Source organism: Dinoponera quadriceps, unplaced genomic scaffold (assembly GCF_001313825.1).
Source record: "Dinoponera quadriceps isolate SergipeBrazil2010 unplaced genomic scaffold, ASM131382v1 scaffold367, whole genome shotgun sequence".
In the NCBI taxonomy this organism is placed as follows: Eukaryota; Metazoa; Arthropoda; class Insecta; order Hymenoptera; family Formicidae; genus Dinoponera; species Dinoponera quadriceps.
Window position 1 is genome coordinate 1,268,121 of NW_014554712.1, and position 19,388 is coordinate 1,287,508.

At 37.3% G+C, this 19,388-nt stretch overlaps 5 protein-coding genes and 1 non-coding gene across 10 annotated transcripts; 1 reads left to right on the top strand and 5 right to left on the bottom strand.

Annotated features, from left to right (window-relative positions):
* LOC106741008 (DNA methyltransferase 1-associated protein 1) lies at positions 1-2,278 on the bottom strand. Its single transcript, XM_014612563.1, has 5 exons — positions 1,384-2,278; positions 958-1,285; positions 714-855; positions 468-622; positions 1-301 (listed from the first exon to the last, which is right to left on the bottom strand). The coding sequence occupies exons 1-5, from the start codon at positions 1,941-1,943 to the stop codon at positions 197-199; spliced, it is 1,290 nt and encodes a 429-aa protein (XP_014468049.1). The 5' UTR covers positions 1,944-2,278; the 3' UTR covers positions 1-196.
* Positions 2,279-3,904: 1,626 nt separating this feature from the next.
* LOC106741117 (protein lunapark-B-like) lies at positions 3,905-7,624 on the bottom strand. 2 transcript variants are annotated; one of them, XM_014612786.1, is made up of 9 exons: positions 7,220-7,624; positions 5,858-5,899; positions 5,592-5,779; positions 5,324-5,510; positions 5,190-5,201; positions 4,762-5,017; positions 4,462-4,623; positions 4,207-4,389; positions 3,905-4,062 (listed from the first exon to the last, which is right to left on the bottom strand). In XM_014612786.1, the coding sequence occupies exons 1-9, from the start codon at positions 7,244-7,246 to the stop codon at positions 3,956-3,958; spliced, it is 1,164 nt and encodes a 387-aa protein (XP_014468272.1). In that variant the 5' UTR covers positions 7,247-7,624; the 3' UTR covers positions 3,905-3,955. The 2 variants fall into 2 exon arrangements, with proteins under 2 accessions (XP_014468272.1, XP_014468273.1); XM_014612787.1 differs by lacking the exon at positions 7,220-7,624 and adding an exon at positions 6,756-7,190.
* Positions 7,625-8,382: 758 nt separating this feature from the next.
* Positions 8,383-11,754, bottom strand: LOC106741114 (threonine--tRNA ligase, cytoplasmic). 2 transcript variants are annotated; one of them, XM_014612783.1, is made up of 5 exons: positions 11,650-11,754; positions 11,148-11,234; positions 9,437-10,992; positions 9,069-9,358; positions 8,383-8,957 (listed from the first exon to the last, which is right to left on the bottom strand). In XM_014612783.1, exons 1-5 carry the CDS (start codon positions 11,701-11,703, stop codon positions 8,809-8,811), a joined length of 2,136 nt encoding a protein of 711 aa, XP_014468269.1. In that variant the 5' UTR covers positions 11,704-11,754; the 3' UTR covers positions 8,383-8,808. The 2 variants fall into 2 exon arrangements, with proteins under 2 accessions (XP_014468269.1, XP_014468268.1); XM_014612782.1 differs by having other exon boundaries at positions 11,511-11,742.
* A 535-nt stretch (positions 11,755-12,289) lies between these two features.
* On the bottom strand, positions 12,290-12,362 carry Trnar-acg. The gene has a single exon. It is a non-coding gene; the product is annotated as a tRNA-Arg (tRNA).
* A 566-nt stretch (positions 12,363-12,928) lies between these two features.
* Positions 12,929-14,731, bottom strand: LOC106741111 (UPF0488 protein CG14286). 3 transcript variants are annotated; one of them, XM_014612779.1, is made up of 3 exons: positions 14,388-14,731; positions 14,194-14,280; positions 12,929-14,089 (listed from the first exon to the last, which is right to left on the bottom strand). In XM_014612779.1, exons 2-3 carry the CDS (start codon positions 14,212-14,214, stop codon positions 13,559-13,561), a joined length of 552 nt encoding a protein of 183 aa, XP_014468265.1. In that variant the 5' UTR covers positions 14,215-14,280; positions 14,388-14,731; the 3' UTR covers positions 12,929-13,558. The 3 variants fall into 3 exon arrangements, with proteins under 3 accessions (XP_014468265.1, XP_014468264.1, XP_014468263.1); XM_014612778.1 differs by having other exon boundaries at positions 14,378-14,731; XM_014612777.1 differs by having other exon boundaries at positions 14,360-14,731.
* A 207-nt stretch (positions 14,732-14,938) lies between these two features.
* LOC106741112 (CDGSH iron-sulfur domain-containing protein 2 homolog) lies at positions 14,939-18,428 on the top strand. The gene is made up of 4 exons (XM_014612780.1): positions 14,939-15,132; positions 15,287-15,381; positions 16,868-16,984; positions 17,524-18,428. Exons 1-4 carry the CDS (start codon positions 15,036-15,038, stop codon positions 17,614-17,616), a joined length of 402 nt encoding a protein of 133 aa, XP_014468266.1. The 5' UTR covers positions 14,939-15,035; the 3' UTR covers positions 17,617-18,428.
* Positions 18,429-19,388: the final 960 nt, after the last annotated feature.

Genomic DNA, 19,388 nt, shown 5'->3' on the forward strand with positions numbered 1-19,388 from the left:
TCCGTTTCATCAAGTCGTTTATTTCTTTTATAGTACACAAAATAAGAACTGTTTCGTAATATAATACAGTACTAATGACGAGACGTGTGCTCATTGACTTTCCACGCGAGGAAATCACCGGCGCATCAAAGAAGTAGAATATATAATATTTACAACGTTTATTCGATCACCTGTTGCTTCTTCATTTGTTCCATAACTAATGAGTAATACTGGGCGTGCTGGGTGATCCTACTACGTCAATAATATCTGCTTTGACTTCTGGCTCAGTTTTCGGTAGAAGGGCCGGTGGTATGGTTAAAGTCTAAGACAGAGGAGATATGAGATAACTCTACATCCATTGGCAGGACTACCTACATTGCCAGGAGGCAAAAATAATTTAGCCGCCATAAAACCGTGCTGACTGTTATTGGCTTAGCTAAATTTCAAAATATGAGGCTGCATCCTTCCAAAGACTCGTGCAAGATTACCTTTCCCGGTGCTAGTGCTTCGTACTGATGCCTCAAGGACTGCAACTCGTAATCGCAAGTCGACAACGCGCTCCTCAACTCATAGTGCAAAACTATGTCGCTCCGCAGTTCGTTAAACTGCTGACATATCTGTTCCGTTGGTGGTGGATTTAACTCTGCAATACAAGCAGCGCGATAGTTTTAAATTTTCTGTCTGGAAAATTTCGGAATCGGTAAAATATATGAAGCTTAGGCTGTAAAGTCTACCTAATTGCAATTCATTCAGCATTTGCTCGATGCCTTTCATTTTTTTTTGGCCAAGACTACTCGGCAATTTAATTCTCTGAGAACGAAGACTGACGCCGCTGTTTTTGAAGTCAGGGAATTTAATCCCAGCTGATTCCACTGCCTGTAAATTTCACGAGATACACGTATTGACTTCAAGCAATGTCAGAACGATGTTGTCAAATAAAAATTATTGAGATCTCTTGGGTCATCCTGAAGGACATACGTGAGAAGTATCGGTTTTATTCGGTCTGTTCCTAGAACTGCTGCTCTTCTTGGAAGACTTCCTCTCACTCTTCCTGGGATCTGCCTGGTGATCAGCAGCTGTGATCAATTTCTGCAAGTCTTGCGTCTTTCTGTCCCTTTCTTTTTTCCTCTGCTCGATCTTACGCAGTTCGGCCAGTAGCGTCTGCTCCTCTTCCACTTGCTCAGGAGTGCGTTCAAATAACTTCTTGAGTTGTTCCTTCCTGCGCTTCTCGTGTTCCGCATCAAAGACATACACCTTGTCAGAGTGAGATTTTGCCTTTGTTAATGCAGCACACACCTGGTAGTACCTGTATAATTTATTCACAATGACAATATGTAGACATATTCAGAAAAGCTGTATGGTACATACATTAATGAAATATAAATATACAAATAAAATACTTGCCTCTCTTTTAACTCTTCTACAGATCTCGCAGAATACTTGGCGCGATCCCACCTGTCTTTGATGATAATGAACCTGAGGTCGAACCTTCTGCACAAGTCAAACAAATGGTCCGTTTCTGCTCGTGTCCAACCATTGGTCACTAAATGTTGTACATACTCCGCATTCGTATACGTTGGAATAGGTACTTTCTTATTGAACTTTGCGAAAGGATATTCCTTGCCAGCATCGGCAACACGTCGCCAATGGTGAAAGATAGCACCGTCCGTGCGTGCAGGATTAGTAAACGGTGTCCACTTCCACGGTCGTACTTTCTTCATACCGAGTTTGGCGCGGGCCTGCTTGTACCCTTTCCCGGTGTCCGTCGGAAACATCGGCGGGACATCGTTATTGTCCTTGCAGAGCAACGCGAAAACCTCGCGGTGCATACCCTCCGGACGTTTCGGCACTTTGTTGTAGTCATACTTCTTGCGATTTTTCTTGTCACTACCCAATATCGACTCTTTCGTAAGTTCCGTAGTCGTTGGGACTTCGATATCCAGGATATCACGTACATCTGCCATTTTTTACAGATCTTTCGTGAGATTGCTTCGAAGAGATGCTTTGCGGATTTCACGAGTCAGAGGTTATGTTTTCCTCATTAAGTTGAACACTGACAATACAGATGCGGTTCCATTTTATCATCTCATAATTCTCTCTTATTGCATGAAGGTATTGTTTTTCATTTGCTTAGAGTAAGAAAAGCATTTAAAAAGACGAAACTATGTGTAAAACAAGCAAATCGCACACTATACGGGAGATACGAACGTATGGATTATACAGGAGGTAACGGGTATATAGATCGTTAGACCCGTTATGTTGGCTTGATTCCCAAGTCTTCACTATGAGGCGCCACTTTCCTCAACGGAGAATTGAGATCTTGAGGCTTTCACACATGGATTGCTGTAAGTATCGGTTCATAATAGGTATTTTAAGCCTTAAGAATTTGACTAATCACAGTTAATTATTCTCTTCATATTTGACTGTGATTGGTCAATTTCTTAAGGCTTAAAATACCTATTTTATGCAAATTAAAGAAGTTCCGCGCTTTCAAACAGTACAAACGATTTATGAGGTTTTTTGCTTACATAGTGTAGCTCGATAAATTTGGTGAAAAATGCCGACATTTGACGGATCTTGATTCATATTTATGTAATATCGAAGAAATAAGTCAACTGTATATTTGACAATATATTTCAAAACCAAAAGCTTCGAGCTGTAAAATGCTTCTAAGATCATCTCACCTTGTGATTATTTTTGCTGAAATTATAGTCCATTGAATTCAGCCTATCTGTTACGATTCAGACAAATGATCTTTTATAAATTGTAATTTTATTTTTAATTAATAAACTTATTTATTGTTTTGATTTCTATATTTTCTAAAAATAAACAAAAGGTTATCATACACAGAGATTAATCAAATTTGAAAATATTACACTAGATTGTAATGATAAATAATAAAATATGCCGCACATTGAGAGATAATTTATTATCACCATATTACGTAATATATAAATCATCGATACTAAATAATTTTCCATGCAGAAAGTGATGTTATAAAATACATTTTTCCACTCTTTTTTTTTTTTAAAGGAAATGAATTCATACGAAATATTACAAATTATGTAATCATGTTTTGTAATAGTTTTGTATTTAAACTACTAATTGAGTAATCGTGTTGAAATACTTGTTTCCTTTTTGAAAAATAAAATGTATATTATAACATCTAGATAAATAGTATTATCTTCTTAAATATAATATATTGAAAAGATTAACATATCGCATTGAGAAATTTATTCTAATATAAATAATAAACTGCCATTGCAGATATAATGTAGACAGTCTTATAAAAAATACATTGTTAATTGCAACATGAATTATTGTTGAATTTATAATAATTAAATATTTCAATGTATTAGAGAGATTGAATTGTGTCTTAAGAATGTTAAAAGAATGAAACAATAATATATAAATATCACGTTAATAGATTAGCAATAATTTCTTAAATGAAATTTCTTAACCTTATTTCGTCTTTTTTCAGCAACTACAATGCTAAAATCAAATAAAAATTTGGAATGATTCCATTCATAATTCATGATTATAAAGACCGAATTTTCATGCTTTTTGATATTCTTTTGCAAATATTATATAATTTCGAAAATTAGATAATCAGAAGTTGTACGTATTTTGTTACATATATACTATATAATCACTAACAATCATATATTTGTGCTATTTGTATGTATAGCAACAATTTCCAATGTAACATCTTAAATGATTATATCCTTAACAGAAGATATCCTGTATTTTAATTTTTTCTCTAAGTCTCTTCCCGCCTTGTGTAGAGAAAATTTAATAAATTTGCTTTTATATTTTCTTCTATTTTCATCTTCATTTTTGTTTATTTTCTTTTTATCACTTCCTCAAATTGCTTTTCTTTAATTGATTTTCAGCTTATTTGCAATTCTGATTTATAAACATCCTCTTCATTTTCAGGTTATTTATTCAAATATACAATTTATGTGAGTGTGGTACGTCACGTTTCTGTCTTCTCCGATTCATTTTCATCTAATAATTGTTTAAATTCTGATTCTGCGACTTCAGGTGTTTCGCCTGGCCTTTCGACTACTTCTATATCTGAATCTGAAGGAAAACAAAGAAGTACAAAAATACCTTTATTTATGTCTTTTTTGTAAACGCCAAGGTGAAATTCTTTTGAGAATAAATATAATAATATAAAACAAATGAAATATATTCCTATGTGCAGACAAAGAGAGAGATATATACCTGTATCCGATTGTGTGCATGCTTCCGATTCATTATTTTTTACTGGTTCTTCTTCTGTGTTGCAGGGTAGTTCAGGCGTGTTCGGAGTTGTAATAAAGCTACTATTATCGGTATCCAATTTCGGGGCAGATGGTTTCTGTTTCCTTGCAGGATTCAAAAAACCACAATAACAACATCGGTATCCTGTAGATAAGATTTTATTGAAATAAATCTCCGAGAGGAGTTCTCTCTCCTAAAGAGAAGGATTTTACTCACCAAAATATTCAAATTCTTCTTTTAGAGCCATTCCGTTGTGTGAATCGCATTGTCGGCATACCAGTGCATAGCGATTTGCAGGGCCATCACCTACCAAGTAATCGACCAACCGATCAATCATAGTTCTCTGTTGTGGCAACACAGGTCGTGGTAAAGGTGATCCTAAAATCATATGTACGATCTCTAATTACATACAATATATATATGAATTTATACTAAAATATGAAGTTACCGAAACATATTTTAGAATATAAAATGGCAATATTTCAGAGAATTAATATAAATCTCATATCTACTTACGATAGCCTATAGGTGTAACAGGACTTATTCTAGCATTAATCTGGTAAGGAGTATTTGAAGGTTGTTTAGATAGCCCACCGCTTGGTGATGCAATACCAGGCGCACCGATCTGTGCACTTTGCAGTTGATTTTGCGGTTGATTTTGCGTGGATAAAATTCTTCTTCTTAGATCAGCAGAAACTGGTAAAGGAGTAACTGCAATTTGTGGGACAGGATGCCGAGGTGTGTCAGATGGTACAGACAACTTTGGAGCGAGCTGGAAATGAAACCATTAATTTTTGCAATTTTTATGTTCGGCAATATAATATGCATGTATTTGAAAGTAATTATGTGCTCAATATGCATTGTTTTCACAATTATGTCTTGCAATATTCGTCCTTCATTTGTATTTTATTTTGACACACGCTCACAAACTTTGAAATACAAACCTTTGGAGATAACTGTAAAAAAATAAAAAGTATAATGTGAGTAGAAAATTATATTTACAAGTATTTAAATGTAAAAAGTTCCTGGCACGTAAATATATTTAAAAATGACCGTAGAAATATATGTGTGCACTTACAGGTGACATGTTTAATTCATCGGGTGCAAATTTTAATAATATCTCTTTAGCTTTCTTATACGTTTCTGTTTCAGTAACTTCATTCAATATTTTCTTTTTCTCCCCTACAATTGTAGACAATTTTTCTCGATTGTGAGTAATTTTACGATTATAATACCATGAAACCATTTTTTTCGTTAACAGTATCCTAAAAAAGAAGTATTCAATATCATCATATTTCTTATAGAGATACTTTTATATTGCACAACTTTCGTAATTATAGACTTACAAAATTGGGAAAAATAATAATGGTGTTATGTAGAAGAGTTGATCATACAGTGAAGCTGGAAAGAAGCAGAAGTAAAAGATAAATGCTATCATAACATAAAGAACAACTCCATAAATGATGATAGTTCCCACTATCTTCTTATGTCTCTGTTCTGTAGTTTGTCCATATTGCTGGATCTCTTTTATTTGCTGTTAAAAAAGAAACTCATATGTTATTGTATTATAATATTATGTATGTACAGTAATGACATATATAGCAATACTTACTGCATCAAGATCTTCTAAAATTTCAATAGTAGTCTTCTTTTTCTAAAAAACCATAAATTTTGTATTTATGTATGTTCTTTACAATATCATGCAAGAAGATATTTTTATATATTCTTTCTCTCTATCTCTTTCCCTCCTTCTTCAAATATCAGCTTCAAAAAACTGATAAAACAGCCATGGATCAAATCAGAAAAATGAATAATCTATGAAATGACAGACTGATATTCATGGTCGGATCTTATATTTAAGATCGTTTTAAGTTCATCTTCAGATGCTGTATGGCTTATTTCATTAGTTACAAATCCGAAGATGAATTTAAGACCTTAAATATAAAATCTGACTATGAATATTGGTCATAAAGTCAATCTCAAATTTTACATTTACACAATTATTATTAGCACACAAAGAGTCACAAGTTCATATTGGATCAAAAATATAAAAATGATGAAAACTAATTTAATATATAAACATATCGCAGTGAATCCATATAAAGATATTGACCTTGTGAGATGACAACAATAATCATGGATCAGAATATAAAATGATCACTCAAAAATGATGCCTTCTATAATTTACAGTAAACACAACCAATGGCTAAAATCTTAGCATATATATATAATAACGCTACAACATTGTTTCCACTGAAAGTTTCACGCAGTGTTTTCTTCTATGAAAAAATATCTTAGTCCGCGACAAACAATATCAACTTAATCCAAAACATTAGCAAAGTAGCAGTGGTCAGAAATAACAATTCAAGTCTAATTTATGGAATATTATTATACATGCATTGTCTCTGTCGTGACATGTCTGATTTAGAACGAAGTTCTCGTCATTGAATGCTAATGCTTAGCACTCGCATTAACCGCACGGAATAAAATTATCAGTCAATTTTGTTTACTCATGAAATGGTGGCAGCCGAAGAATTGCATCACGCGATGAAACGCTAATATCTAAAAATTCCCGGCGCTTTTATGGCAGCGGCAAGAAAAAAACGGGGACACGTATGTAAAACGCATGCGATTACACGCTCGTGCTTCTGCGTCTTCGCCTCGTATATGCGCGTTCGAAAAAGTCCGCTTTCGCGCGCCGAGCCTCGTGCAATTTTCAACTGTCAAATCCGCCAAGTTCGTTCGGTAACGGACAGTCTCGGACCGCTATAAATAGCGGTGAATGACATTTAAAAATACTGCCGAGCGATCGTTCGCAGAACACGTTACGCTCGAAGAGACAGACGTTCCCCCGAAGAGGTACCGCACCGTATATGCATTTAGCGTGACGTGACGTTAACCTCTCGCTTACATACGGCAGACGATACGTCAGACAGGTGGACACACGAACGCGACATTTGCTCGGTTTACTCACCCGAAATCTGGACAGTATTATCCCCATTATCGATCAGTTCACCGGCAAAGGCGGCTCACGCGATGAGATTCTCGTCGATCACAGACGCGTCGGATTCGCGCCGAATCCGACATAAAAGATCGCTCCGACCGTTTCAAAATAGCTCTCGTCTCTGTCCCACGAGCCGGCGGTTGCTTCTTGGTCGTTGTCGCTGCTGCTGCTGCCGCCGCTGCTGCTTGATGCGAATCCGAATTTAAATGCTGCGGTAGGTTTTATTATTCCGATATTTATAGCTCGGTTATCGCCTACGGAAACCTTCGACGCGTCATGCCGGACGCACGCCCGCTCTCTTACTCAGAGTGAAAAGGAAAACCGCAGGGAACGTACCGCCAGCCATTCGCCCATCCGTAACTAACCGAACGAACTAACCGGGACGTTCGTCTCACCTAAAGTCAGTTACACATCGAAGAACGAAAATCGCAGATCGCTGGTTACAATTCGACCAATCAGGCGGTCTGGCATCTGGCTCGCTCTCTTCTGATTAGTCAACTGCCACGGTGATCAGTTCTCAATTCTCTCGGTTTACAGCCTGTCGATAGACAGCCTGAGGCGGGTATAGAATATATGAACAACTTAGAGCCCAATTCTCGAACTTCGTGCGACTGGTTTCGCGTGCGAAGTTAGGGTCCGCTTGACGTTGCAAACGCTTCGGAGCGTCGTATATAGCTTTTGGAGATTGCATAAAAAATCTTGATTCGTGTGGATTCCTATATGAATTTTCACACATCATGTGAATTCCTGTATGGATTTCTACATACGTGGATTTTTATTATCCTTCATGGATTCACACGAGTTACTATGGATTTCCATGGGAATCTTGAAAATTTTCAACAGGGTCAATATAATGTTTGACAAGGAATTTTAAATGTATCTTCTTGTACACAGACGTATAAATTATCGATAAATTTGTATTTATGAAAATTATATTTGAATCAAGGTTTTTGTTTTCTTAAAATTGGGGAGATAACGGGAAAATACATTGACATATATTTACACTTGAAAAAAAATATTAATTACTATAAATCAAAGTACAGCCATTGTAAATTTTTTTTTTAAATCGTATCTTCTATTAATAGAGGATTTTTTCAACGTTGAGAGCTGGTGCTTACATTAAAATATGTGTATATATTACATGTTTTTTTTTTATTGTAACTTACAATAAATGCTGATTAGCGTAAAACACATAAGACACGATATTTTTAATATAATATTCTCAGATTAATGAAAAACGAGTTCATATTCCTCAAGAAATTTTAAATGCAAAACTGGAAATTTTATCAAAGTTTAATTTATTTCACGATGCCCGTCATTATTGTTCTTGCATCTGCAGTAACTACGCCATGTATATATATATATTAATGTACAAAATACATACATATACGTACGAAAAATCATAAGCTACCTTTTACTGAATACAAAAAAAAAAGACGCTGTAAAACAAAATAAGTCCTGATTACTATCGAAGTTTATTAGATGGTGGTGTCAGGTAAGGACGTTGAGTGCTTGATCTAGAAATAAATAAATCACACTTTATAGTGGATTTCTTTGGATTAAAATTTAAGATCCCCTCTTCGATCTCTCGTTTCCTTCAGGATTTTCAATTTTTCGATGAGATCCTCCACACCCATCTCGCCGTGTACCACGTTGTCTCTCGTTCTAATGTTCACTGTACCGGCATTACGTTCTTTTTCCCCCACAACTGTAAACAATTTCATATTAACACAAAGACACATTGTAAGAGAAGTCAATTACTTAATTACTTTCATCGCACAGAAAGCAGTAGAAATTTTATCGAGCCGGCACCACGTACCAAGAATAAAGTTAAATTGCGCGAGCTGAGCATTGCGAATCTTCTTGTTGAAACTGTCGTTTGGGTCGACATCGACTTCGACCATGACGCCGGCGTCCCAGAGTTTCTGCTTCACCTCGTAAGCATACTCGTCAAGCTGAGACGCTACCGGCACGACCATCGCTTGTCGGGGTGAGAGCCAGTACGGCCATTTTCCCGCGTACGATTCAGTCAATATGGCAATCATGCGTTCCACTGATCCCAGGATAGCTCGGTGTATGATCACCGGTCTCACCTTCTCTCCTGCTTCGCTGAAACGCACAACACGATGAATCGCATGGTGAAACTTTAGATCGAAAAGCGCCTCAGCGCTGTCAGCGAACACTTACTTGATGTAAGACAGGTTGAACCTAATCGGCAACTGGAAATCCAGTTGTATCGTAGCGCTCTGATGAGCTCTTTTGAGCGCGTCCCGAATGGTGATGTCGATCTTAGGCCCGTAGAACGCACCGTCTTCAGGATTCAAGGACCATGACTCGCCGAACGTGTTCAGACTGTCCTCCAACGCTTTCTCGGCCTGGTCCCAGACGGCTATATCGCCCAGGAACTTTTCGGGCCGGGTGGAGAGGCATAAATTGAACGTGAACCCGAAGACGGAGTAGACATGCCGCAGGAAGTCGAGGGCGCCCGACACCTCCTCCTTGATCTGCTCGACGGAGCAGAAGATGTGCGCGTCGTCTTGCTGGAATCGTCTCACCCTGGTGAGGCCGGTCAGCGCGCCCGACAGTTCGTTGCGATGCAGAACACCGAAGTCCGCCAGTCTGAGCGGCAGCTCGCGCCACGATCTGTTTCGAACGTCGAATATCATACAGTGACCCGGACAATTCATGGGTTTGAGCGCGTAGGTCTCCTTCTCCACGTCGAAGGAGAACATGTTATCGGCGTAATGCTGCCAGTGTCCCGAGACCTGCCACAGCTTGCTGTTGTAGATGTTCGGAGAGACCACTTCTTGGAAGCCTCTCTTGCGGTACTCGGAACGAATGAATTCGATCAAAGTGTTGTATATGTATGCACCGCGAGGTTGGAAGAAGCAGGAGCCCGGTGACAGCTCGTGGAAGAAGAAGAGTTCCTGCTCCCTGCCGATCTTCCTGTGGTCTCGCTTGGCCGCTTCCTCCTGGAACCTCTCGTACTCTTTCAACTGCTTGTTATCCGGGAAACTTATCCCGTACAGTCTCTGCAGCGATTCCGCGTTCACGTTACCCTCCCAGTACGCGGAGGAGTTCTTCGTGATCTTGACGGCCTTGATCTTCCCGGTATGCCTGACATGCGGTCCTCTGCACAAATCGATCAGCGGGCCGCATCTGTAAACGGTGGTGGTGGACGTGTGTATCTTCTCGTTTATAATCCGTAATTTGAACTCATTGTACTTGAACATCTCCATGAGATCTTCCTTCGTCATTTCCAGCCGCTCGAACGGCTGCTTCTCCCTGACTATATTTTTGTACAGACCCTCCAAATACGGAAAGTCGGTGTAGGAGATGCCCCGGTCATCCAAAAACATGTCATAGTAAAAACCGTTCTCGATAGGGGGACCGTAACACAGACAACCGCCGTAAACTCTCTCCATCGCTTCTCCAAGAATGTGAGCGCTGGAGTGCCAAAACACCTGCTGACCTTCTGGGTCATCGAACTTCAACAATTGCAGCTTGCAATCATGCTCCAGAGGCCTGTCCAGATCCCACAATTCATTGTTGACCTTTGCAATCACAATACTGTCCGCCAATCCTTGGCTGATACCTCTCGCGACATCATAAGGAGTAGTGCGCCAACACTGAGCATTGACTTCCTTGCCATTTGGAAGAGTCACAGTTATGTCAGTCGGAGTCTTTGCAGCTAACGTATCCTCGTATTCCTTTTTCAGCTTGTCCCATAACACAAGACGGTCCTGAAAAGTTCACCAAGAATTATTATTGATTTCTGATTACACCGTTATGTTACAAATGCCTCCTGTATAATCATCTGACATTCTGTACACGCAGGAAACTGTCATAAATCTGTTTGATATTTTCTACCACGGCATTTTCTATGGTGTAAATTTACCTGAATGTATGCAGGCCAAGGATTAAGTTCAGATACAGATTTTTCTAGCTCGGCGGTTTTTTTCTTTTGCGCCGCTTTCATTTTCGTCTGGAAACAGAGAATCCCAGGTGAAATGGACTGATTGAAACAGGTAACGCGACAAAGTGACACACGTCACAATCGAATGTTAGGTGACCTCGGTGAGAAACGGTACTCGCGGATTGCATCAGATTATTGATTCTGCCATTGTTAACGATTCGCTGAGTTAGGAACAAAAGACATATGGCAGTCCGATTTTACAATTAGACAATGAGGCGATTGAATTCAGGACTAGAAAGCAAAAATTCTGAGGAAACGGTAGGGAGAAAATACGTCTTAACCAACCCGGGCATGTGTCCACTTAGAAACGCTGTAAGCAGCCCTACAAATGCGAGAACGTAAACTCGTCAACATGGTTTAACAATACTAAAGGATCAAAAGAGCGATAAAACCCGAATCATACGTAAAGTTAGGAAATTCGTGCCTTTTCGTCAGTTAAAATCAGATTTTGCACTTCGGATACCACGTTGTCGCTCATGTTGAATGGTGACACCAATCACATGAAACCACACGAACGAGCCACCACGTCAGACTCACCGTATTCTATCAGTATTTTCTACTATACTCGTAAGGAGCGATCGAATTTTATTTGAGATAACAACAAATTTGATATAACGTGTAATATGATGTAATAAATATTACTTTCGGTTTGCTTACATTTATTGTACTTTAAATAATAAAATTAAATTTTGAAAGTGAAAGAAAGAGAGAATAAAGGCATATCGCAATAAAGTGTAGAGAGTGTAATTAAACTGGACAGATCTCAAGTGAAAACATGAAAATGGAAAATAATGTATTTTTAAAAAATGAAGTCGATGAATGATGAAAAATACATTTATTTATTCTTTCATATTGTGTGTAAATAAATATCATTTATCTCAACATTTGGTTGGTTCAGCATAGCCGTTAGATTTGATCGTTCTCGCTCAACTTTAGTCTTTACCGTCCTACACATTTAGATAAAATGTATATTTTATAAAAGAATAATATATAATTTATGCAGAATAAGTTTTTAACACAAGGATAAAAAATGTGTGTTTTGAATATGAAAGCAAAAACATACACGATCCTGCCAGGATTCGAACCTGGAATCTTCTGATCCGTAGTCAGACGCGTTATCCGTTGCGCCACAGGACCATCTTCTTTTCGCTGGTTTAATAACAAAGTTTCATGGAACAAAATCACATTATATTTATTAAAAATCTCATAACATTACAGCGACATTAATAAAAATCACTCTTTAAATGCTTTACTTGAGTGTTTTTACGTTTTTTTACTCTTCTCCTTTATATTTTAAATTACAAAGACAATGAAGAGCAAAATTTCAATTTTGAAATTTTGAGGAACAAAAAAGTTGCATGATACATAGAAAATTTATTTTAAATTCAGTCTTAGGCGCATATTCAGGTACAATAAAGCTCTTCCAAAAATTAAATTCTATGTTTCTCAAACATATTTAATAAAATAAAATAAAAATAATAGCAAAAAGTGGGAAAATTTTTTTCTTAAATAGTAAGATGTTTTAAAATGAGGAAAGTGAGTCACTTCCATGTCTGTATGCATGAAAATACAAACAAAGTTTTGCTTTAATACATTATTCTATTTTATATTATTTTTTCACTTAAGAAAACAGTAGTAACAGAAGAAAGTCTTATACATATAACACTTGGATTAGGATAGCATTATACAGAGAAACTTACAAAATGAATTTTGTAACACATTGGAACGTAAAAACATGTAGATTCCGTTGAATATCTTTAAGTCTAGGAAATTAATTGCTAGGGAGATTGTTGTCTCTATTTTGCATGTATTCTCTGGATTGAGAATATTATCTTACTAATACAAATCTTCATATTAACACTTTACCGATCGGCCGTCGATTAATCGACGTTTTGTTCTCAGCGCTTATCGACAGGCCGTCGATTATTCCACAGCGCTTAACGACCGGTCGTCGATTAATCGACTTTTGTTTTTTCCGTTAGATTTGGTTAAGTTAGACTGACAAGTAGCAAGCAGCAAGCCGGTGTCTCGGATGATCTGCGGCTGAGTGGCCGGTGAAAAGGGCATAGGATGTTCGAACCGCTACCGGTCGGTAAAGTGTTAATACAAATCTATGTATTGAAGAAGATATGATTTAAAATGCTATATAGGAATTCTTATTAATTATAATATGCTTTAAACATATTAGATTAATAATCTATAGAAAATTAAGAGAAGATAGAAAATTATATTAGGAAGACGGAGAAAAAAAATTCATAGATTTGCTAATTGTAGATAAGTTTACCTTCTAATGTGTTATAAAATTCAGTAATTATATAAATAGAAACACAATTTTATTGACATGTCTGAAAATTAAATCGGAATGGAGTTTGAGTCCTATCAATATTAATAATTCGTTTCGCACTAACTAATGTTTCTTGTGTTCTCAGATCATCTGTTTGTTCTTGATGTTCCTGTTCATTGTATCTAGTAGCTTTCTTAATAAACACTGATTTCTTATTCACAGCAGCAGGATTTGTGAACTTGACACTTGATACAGTTTTACTGAGTTTCATTTCGTCCTTAGCCATTTTATCTTTATAGTCTCCCAACATGTTTCTCATTATCTGTCTTTTTTTTATCAATGGTGCGGTATTGCTCTTTAACGAACGTACATGTTTGTTGAGATCTTGCATCTGTTTCTCTTGCAACTTGCCATTGGCTAAACTTGTTTCTAGCTGTTGTATGCACCAACATAATTCCAGTTCAAATTGATCCTCCACTTCTGGATTTAAACCACTCGTGCTGTTTGCATCTGTAGTCGTCTTGGAAGGGACACATGGTTCTGATGTACATTTATTACTTTTACCGCTTCGTTTGGAATTCTGAAATTAATATTAGCTTAGAATTTGTCCCTCATAAAATTATCTCTACGATAAGTAACGTCATTAATGTGTTTGAAATAGCGAAATAAAAAGCTTTCTTTCACCTTAGCAGATTTCGGCGGCATTTTTCTTCAAGCAACAAGATTTCTTTCCGTTCTACTGATTTATGTTATCGCCTGATTACAATATACCTTGTGGAAAATTTATTTACGATTAAAGTTAATCCTGTATATTTTATTCTCACTTTGCGATACAAAAATACTAAGTTACGTGTGAGCGTGATACAACCTCCGTGTACCTCTAATAGCACCAACCCTCAAACCTCCGAAGAACAAAAATGGACTAATCGCCAGGTGACACAAGGTGGCGCGCGCGCACTGTTTAAAAATTAACTAGATTTTTAGTTATGTATATTCAGCGACCCGATAGGTACTACGATTTATGCCACGTTTCGAACGTAACGGTGGGCGAAATAAACTATGGGACTTCGTGAAAAACGGCGTCTTACTGCTTGGTTTTCGAAGAAATAAATCTCGATACGTCGGCAGGTAAGATACACAAGCAAGTAAGCACGAAGCGGCTATGCGAGTATATTTACGGCACGTGCCGGGTCGTTCGCCTCCGCCAGATTCCCAGGCGACCCGGGTTTACTGCACTTGCGCACGTCACACAGACGTGGTCTCAGTGAAGTGCATAGTTCAAGACGCAGAACGGAACGCGATTCTCCCTCGTATTTCGACGTCCCTGAAAATTCTCCTCGAAAGATGAAACACACAAATTTCAATCCCTCAAATACAATTTCCCCAATCCCGGACCTCTCTGTTTCAAGTTCGGCGGGAAAATAATCGAACGGAAGGTCGAATATGTATTCCACTTTCTCTCTCGATCCAGCACTGTTCGCGCCCGCTAGCGAACGCAGTTACCACCGTCAGTAAGCAGAGTGAACATGGAGCCGATCGCACACCTCGTGAAAGTGTCTGTTCCGAACTACCTTGCTGGCCTACCGATCCCCGAATCGATAGGCGGCTGGTTTCGTTTGGGAGGTAAAAGCACCACCCGCCCTTCTCGCAGTCCACTGTCGCGTTCTCGTCTCTTTCCGCTCGTCTTCGACTTAACCTGCCGATTTTTTTTCCTTTTGGCCTTCGAACTTTCGGTCATCTCAATTAACATGCCCTTTTAATTTTCTCCTCACGCCAGTAAAGGACTGGCTCGCTCTGGTGCCGCCCACCGCCGCCCTTGCCGGACTCGGATACATGTCCTATCGAGCATTTTGTCCGCATGCTAGGCCTGCGGTGAGTACACACACACACATACACACACACACACACACACGCAGAGAATCACCCATTACAGCAAGCGACCAAGTCACTAATCTTTGTCCACGAGTGCGATACGATTATGTAACTTCCAGAAGATTCTGTCGGGAGATCACGTTTGCGATCGATTTATTGTCGCGAAGCATCGGACTCGAGTCGCCAGGTTGAGTCGAATTTCCGCGCTTCCTTTCGTTTTTCTAGTTTCTTCGTTTTCATCTCAAGCAAATCCGTTCGCTTCAGCTGCGCTTCTGCATTTTCAGGGGGGGATGAATGTACATGCAATTCGAAAGTGCGCGTACGGAACGTAACGAAGTGTAAAAATCACAACTGAACGAAGCTTCTGAATGATTTCTCGATGCGGTTTAGTACTTTAAATATTTCTCGTCTTTATGGTTCAGTATTTTTTTTCAAATATTACTGTGTCATTGTTAGCAATTTGATGCTTTTCAACAAGAGACACAAGTCTGGTTACATCATCATTTATTCTTATTTCGTATTTGGTAAACAAAAGATAATGAATGACATAACTAGATTGGCGTATCAACTCGCGTCTTTCGCTGGAGAGCAACCATAATTGATCTTTGATCTCCTTCGAGTGCCGAAAGTACAACACCGGTGGTGTGCAGCAAAGGAAATAGAATCGTACTTGCGTGCTCACACATAAGAAAATTTAAACTTGGAATCAAAAAGACATATCGGTGTATTCTCGTTACACGTCTAGGATGACCCTGGAGCCAATTAGTCTCCAGCTCCAACCGCTTTTGTAGGTTATGTTCCTTCAATACACTTCCGTTATATACTTCTAGAAGTATATAACTGTACAGTACTATTCATATACACACAACATAAATAACAAATTAATTTAAATATACACTATATATATAAAATATGAACATAATATTGCAATTGGAGTTCGGATAAAGCGTGATAACACAACACATCATTCGGTCTTTCGCGCTAATGAGTGTCTGTATTCAGAAAACACAACGGTTCTACAAGGATTGAGTAATTTGTCATCGTAATTGGTCTAAATTCAAGGATCTAACAGTAAAATCCAATAATCACTGACCGCTCACTGATCGCTTTGTTTCGCTGAAAACAGCCAATGCAAACCGAGAGACAGCAGCAGAGAATGAGAGAATCGATTTATCGCCGTCTCTCGTTCTGTGGCGCTCAATACAAATGGTCAAGCGGTATGCTGCGTTACAGTTCTGATGGGATCTACCTGAAATTTTATTAAAAAATTGAACTCATAATGAGTTATTATTGCTGTTGTTTATTTCTGGTCGATATAATTAGCAATTTTTTTCTTAGTGTAACAATTTCGATGTATATTAAAACTTTTGATCGTGCCGCTAAATCTTCTGGTCGTCCATTCTTACAATAATGTGTATAAGCGCTTATATAAGCGATATAAGTAATAGATATGCATGCAATTATTAATTTATTGTATTTTTCACAGCCATGTGGATTGGTGAACCTGAAACTGAAGAAAGATGTGGCTAAAGTAGTGGATACAATCGACATCGAGGACATCTCTGAGAAGGCCGTATTCTGCCGCTGTTGGAGATCTGAAAACGTAAATTCCCTCTATTAGAACTGTAAAAAATAATGTATAATCCCGGAGTTCCGTTGTGTTTTCGACCTTAGCCAGATTCCAAGAATATGATTGCAAAATGCACGCCGTATAATAATAGCACTCAGATTCAAAGTGACGCGCATTCTTGAAGCAGTGAGATTTCTCAAAATTTAGTCATTGTATGTGTATTTCTTTTACTAAATTCCTTGTATATATTTACGTGTAAATAATTTTTTTACTTTTTATTTTCATGTTTTTATATTCATTTCTCATTAGAAGTATTATTTTCTTATTGATACTTTAAAAATATGCATAACTTTTCATTATCTTGCATGTTACTAATTTTTAGGATATGTACTGTTAACATATATATAAATTTAATATAATTTTAATATAATATTTATAATAACATATTTTATATAATTATATATATATATATATATACATATATATATATATAATATCTCACATATACAGAGTTTGCTGTAAGTATATATAACTCTTAATTTTTTACTATGTTCATAATTTTTTCTGTGTAGTTTCCATACTGTGACGGTAGCCACGGACGTCACAATAAGGAGCACAACGATAATGTAGGCCCGCTCGTCATCACAGACAACGCAGGAGATTAATAAGAAAGCCAGCTGATATTGATCGTTTGCTACGATCGCTGTAAGATAGCTACTTGTGCGCTGAGATAAAGATAAACAAATAAACAAAAAATGCAGGAGACATTTTTACTCTATTGTACAGTATGAAAACGAATCAATTTGTAGGGAATAATTCAATTTTACATTATATTAATTTTGTATTTTGCAACTGTTAATTAGCACTTGATATTTATTCTTATATTTTAGTTTATATTTAGCACAAAGCTATATATTAGCTTATATTTTCAGAAGCGACAACATTAGTTTTGAAAATATATATTTTTCAATTATAGGTAGATGGCAGTTGTAATTCGATGAAGATTCGATCGCTTTTATTACATTATCATATATATTTTGATTTAAAATATTTTAACGAAAAATCATATTAATTAACACGTTCGATACAAAAGGTTGTATGTACTCACCCTGTATAAATGCAAGTTCCTATATAATATTGATTCTTCAAAGAAGACGGCACCTACGAAGACAATATAAATACACGTGAAAATTATAAATATTATAATTATTCACTTTCAAGTGTTAAAAGCGTTAAAAGTTTATATAACAAAATAAGAATTATTACCCTTCAGATTATTCATTTGTCACACTGTACGTTGTAGATATATCTCGTCTTTTTATTTTTTAAGCTGTGGTTACGAAGAAGTTTTTAAATAAATTTATTCTATACTTGGTGATCTTACTTGATATTTAATATTTTACCTGAAAATGTTTACCTTTTAAGGTTCAGTTGAATGTATCAATAAACAGTTCTATTTCAAATATCAGAGATACTAGATATCCAGTGTATAAATTATTCTTCAATGAAACTCATGTACATAGAGCGTCCTATAACTACACATTATCTTATATCAATACAATTGTTTTCAGTTGTTATAAAGAAACATTTAAAGCTAACCATTCTGTGCATTTTTTTCGAAAAGGAGTCATTTTATTTGTGTATGATAATCTTGTTAAATGTGCCGATTGGCTATTGGATAGAGAATTTCTAGCATTCCTGGAAAAAGTTCTCAGGTTTCTGGAAATTCTTCATCTAATCTTCACTTGTGTAGAGCCTAAATAATTTATGTTTTTATTACCAACGGTATTAATGATGCAGCAACATTTTCCAAGCTAAATAATTTTCTATTTCTAATTATATAAGTTATCTATCCATTTACGTTTATACGATATTAAAATAGAGGATTGTTAGAGATTACATACGAGGGTGGATCAAATATAAACGAATCTTTTAAAATTGCGCGCCCGTCGGCGGCGTGAGGGGTCTACAACGTTTTGGACAGTGGAGGGGGGTCATGTGGAAGGCAGTAATAACGTTGGTGCGCCACATAATTCTTACTCTCAGCAGCAATCAAGATGAGCGAGAAAGAGGTACACCCCGCAGTTGCACAACGTGTTATTATTAAGTTTCTCGTCAACGAAAATATAAATGCTGCTGAAATTCGGCGCCGTTTACTCCTACAGTTCGGGGAAAAAACCCTTTCATGGGCTCGAGTGAAGCAGTGGTGTAACGAATTTAAGAAAGGACGGGAGCGTGTTGAAAACATTGCCCACCTGCGCCGTCCCCGCACCAGCATCACAGCACAGAACACCGAGGCTGTTCGAGAACTCATCGAAGGTGATCGGCACTTAACTGTTCTTGAAATCTCTCAGGAACTTCAGATCAGCTATGGAAGTGTGCAATCAATCATTCGCGATGAGTTGGGACTTCGAAAAGTGTCGGCTCGTTGGGTTCC

Coding starts and splice junctions, on each gene's coding strand:
- LOC106741008 (XM_014612563.1), bottom strand. CDS start 1,943: ATGGCAGATGTACGTGATATCCTGGATATCGAAGTCCCAACGACTACG. Junction 856..957: donor ATAAAACCGATACTTCTCAC/GTATGTCCTTCA, acceptor TGAAATTTACAG/GCAGTGGAATCAGCTGGGAT. Junction 302..467: donor AAGCACTAGCACCGGGAAAG/GTAATCTTGCAC, acceptor CCTCTGTCTTAG/ACTTTAACCATACCACCGGC.
- LOC106741117 (XM_014612786.1), bottom strand. CDS start 7,246: ATGGGGATAATACTGTCCAGATTTCGG. Junction 5,780..5,857: donor TTTTAGAAGATCTTGATGCA/GTAAGTATTGCT, acceptor CTTTTTTAACAG/CAAATAAAAGAGATCCAGCA. Junction 5,511..5,591: donor TTATTATTTTTCCCAATTTT/GTAAGTCTATAA, acceptor CTTCTTTTTTAG/GATACTGTTAACGAAAAAAA.
- LOC106741114 (XM_014612782.1), bottom strand. CDS start 11,579: ATGTTGACGAGTTTACGTTCTCGCATTTGTAGGGCTGCTTACAGCGTT. Junction 11,235..11,510: donor CTAAGTGGACACATGCCCGG/GTTGGTTAAGAC, acceptor CTCTGTTTCCAG/ACGAAAATGAAAGCGGCGCA. Junction 8,958..9,068: donor GCAATTTAACTTTATTCTTG/GTACGTGGTGCC, acceptor AATTGTTTACAG/TTGTGGGGGAAAAAGAACGT.
- LOC106741111 (XM_014612779.1), bottom strand. CDS start 14,214: ATGCCGCCGAAATCTGCTAAG. Junction 14,090..14,193: donor TGCCGCCGAAATCTGCTAAG/GTGAAAGAAAGC, acceptor TATTAATTTCAG/AATTCCAAACGAAGCGGTAA.
- LOC106741112 (XM_014612780.1), top strand. CDS start 15,036: ATGGAGCCGATCGCACACCTCGTGAAAGTGTCTGTTCCGAACTACCTT. Junction 15,133..15,286: donor CGGCTGGTTTCGTTTGGGAG/GTAAAAGCACCA, acceptor TCCTCACGCCAG/TAAAGGACTGGCTCGCTCTG. Junction 16,985..17,523: donor GCTGTTGGAGATCTGAAAAC/GTAAATTCCCTC, acceptor TTTTCTGTGTAG/TTTCCATACTGTGACGGTAG.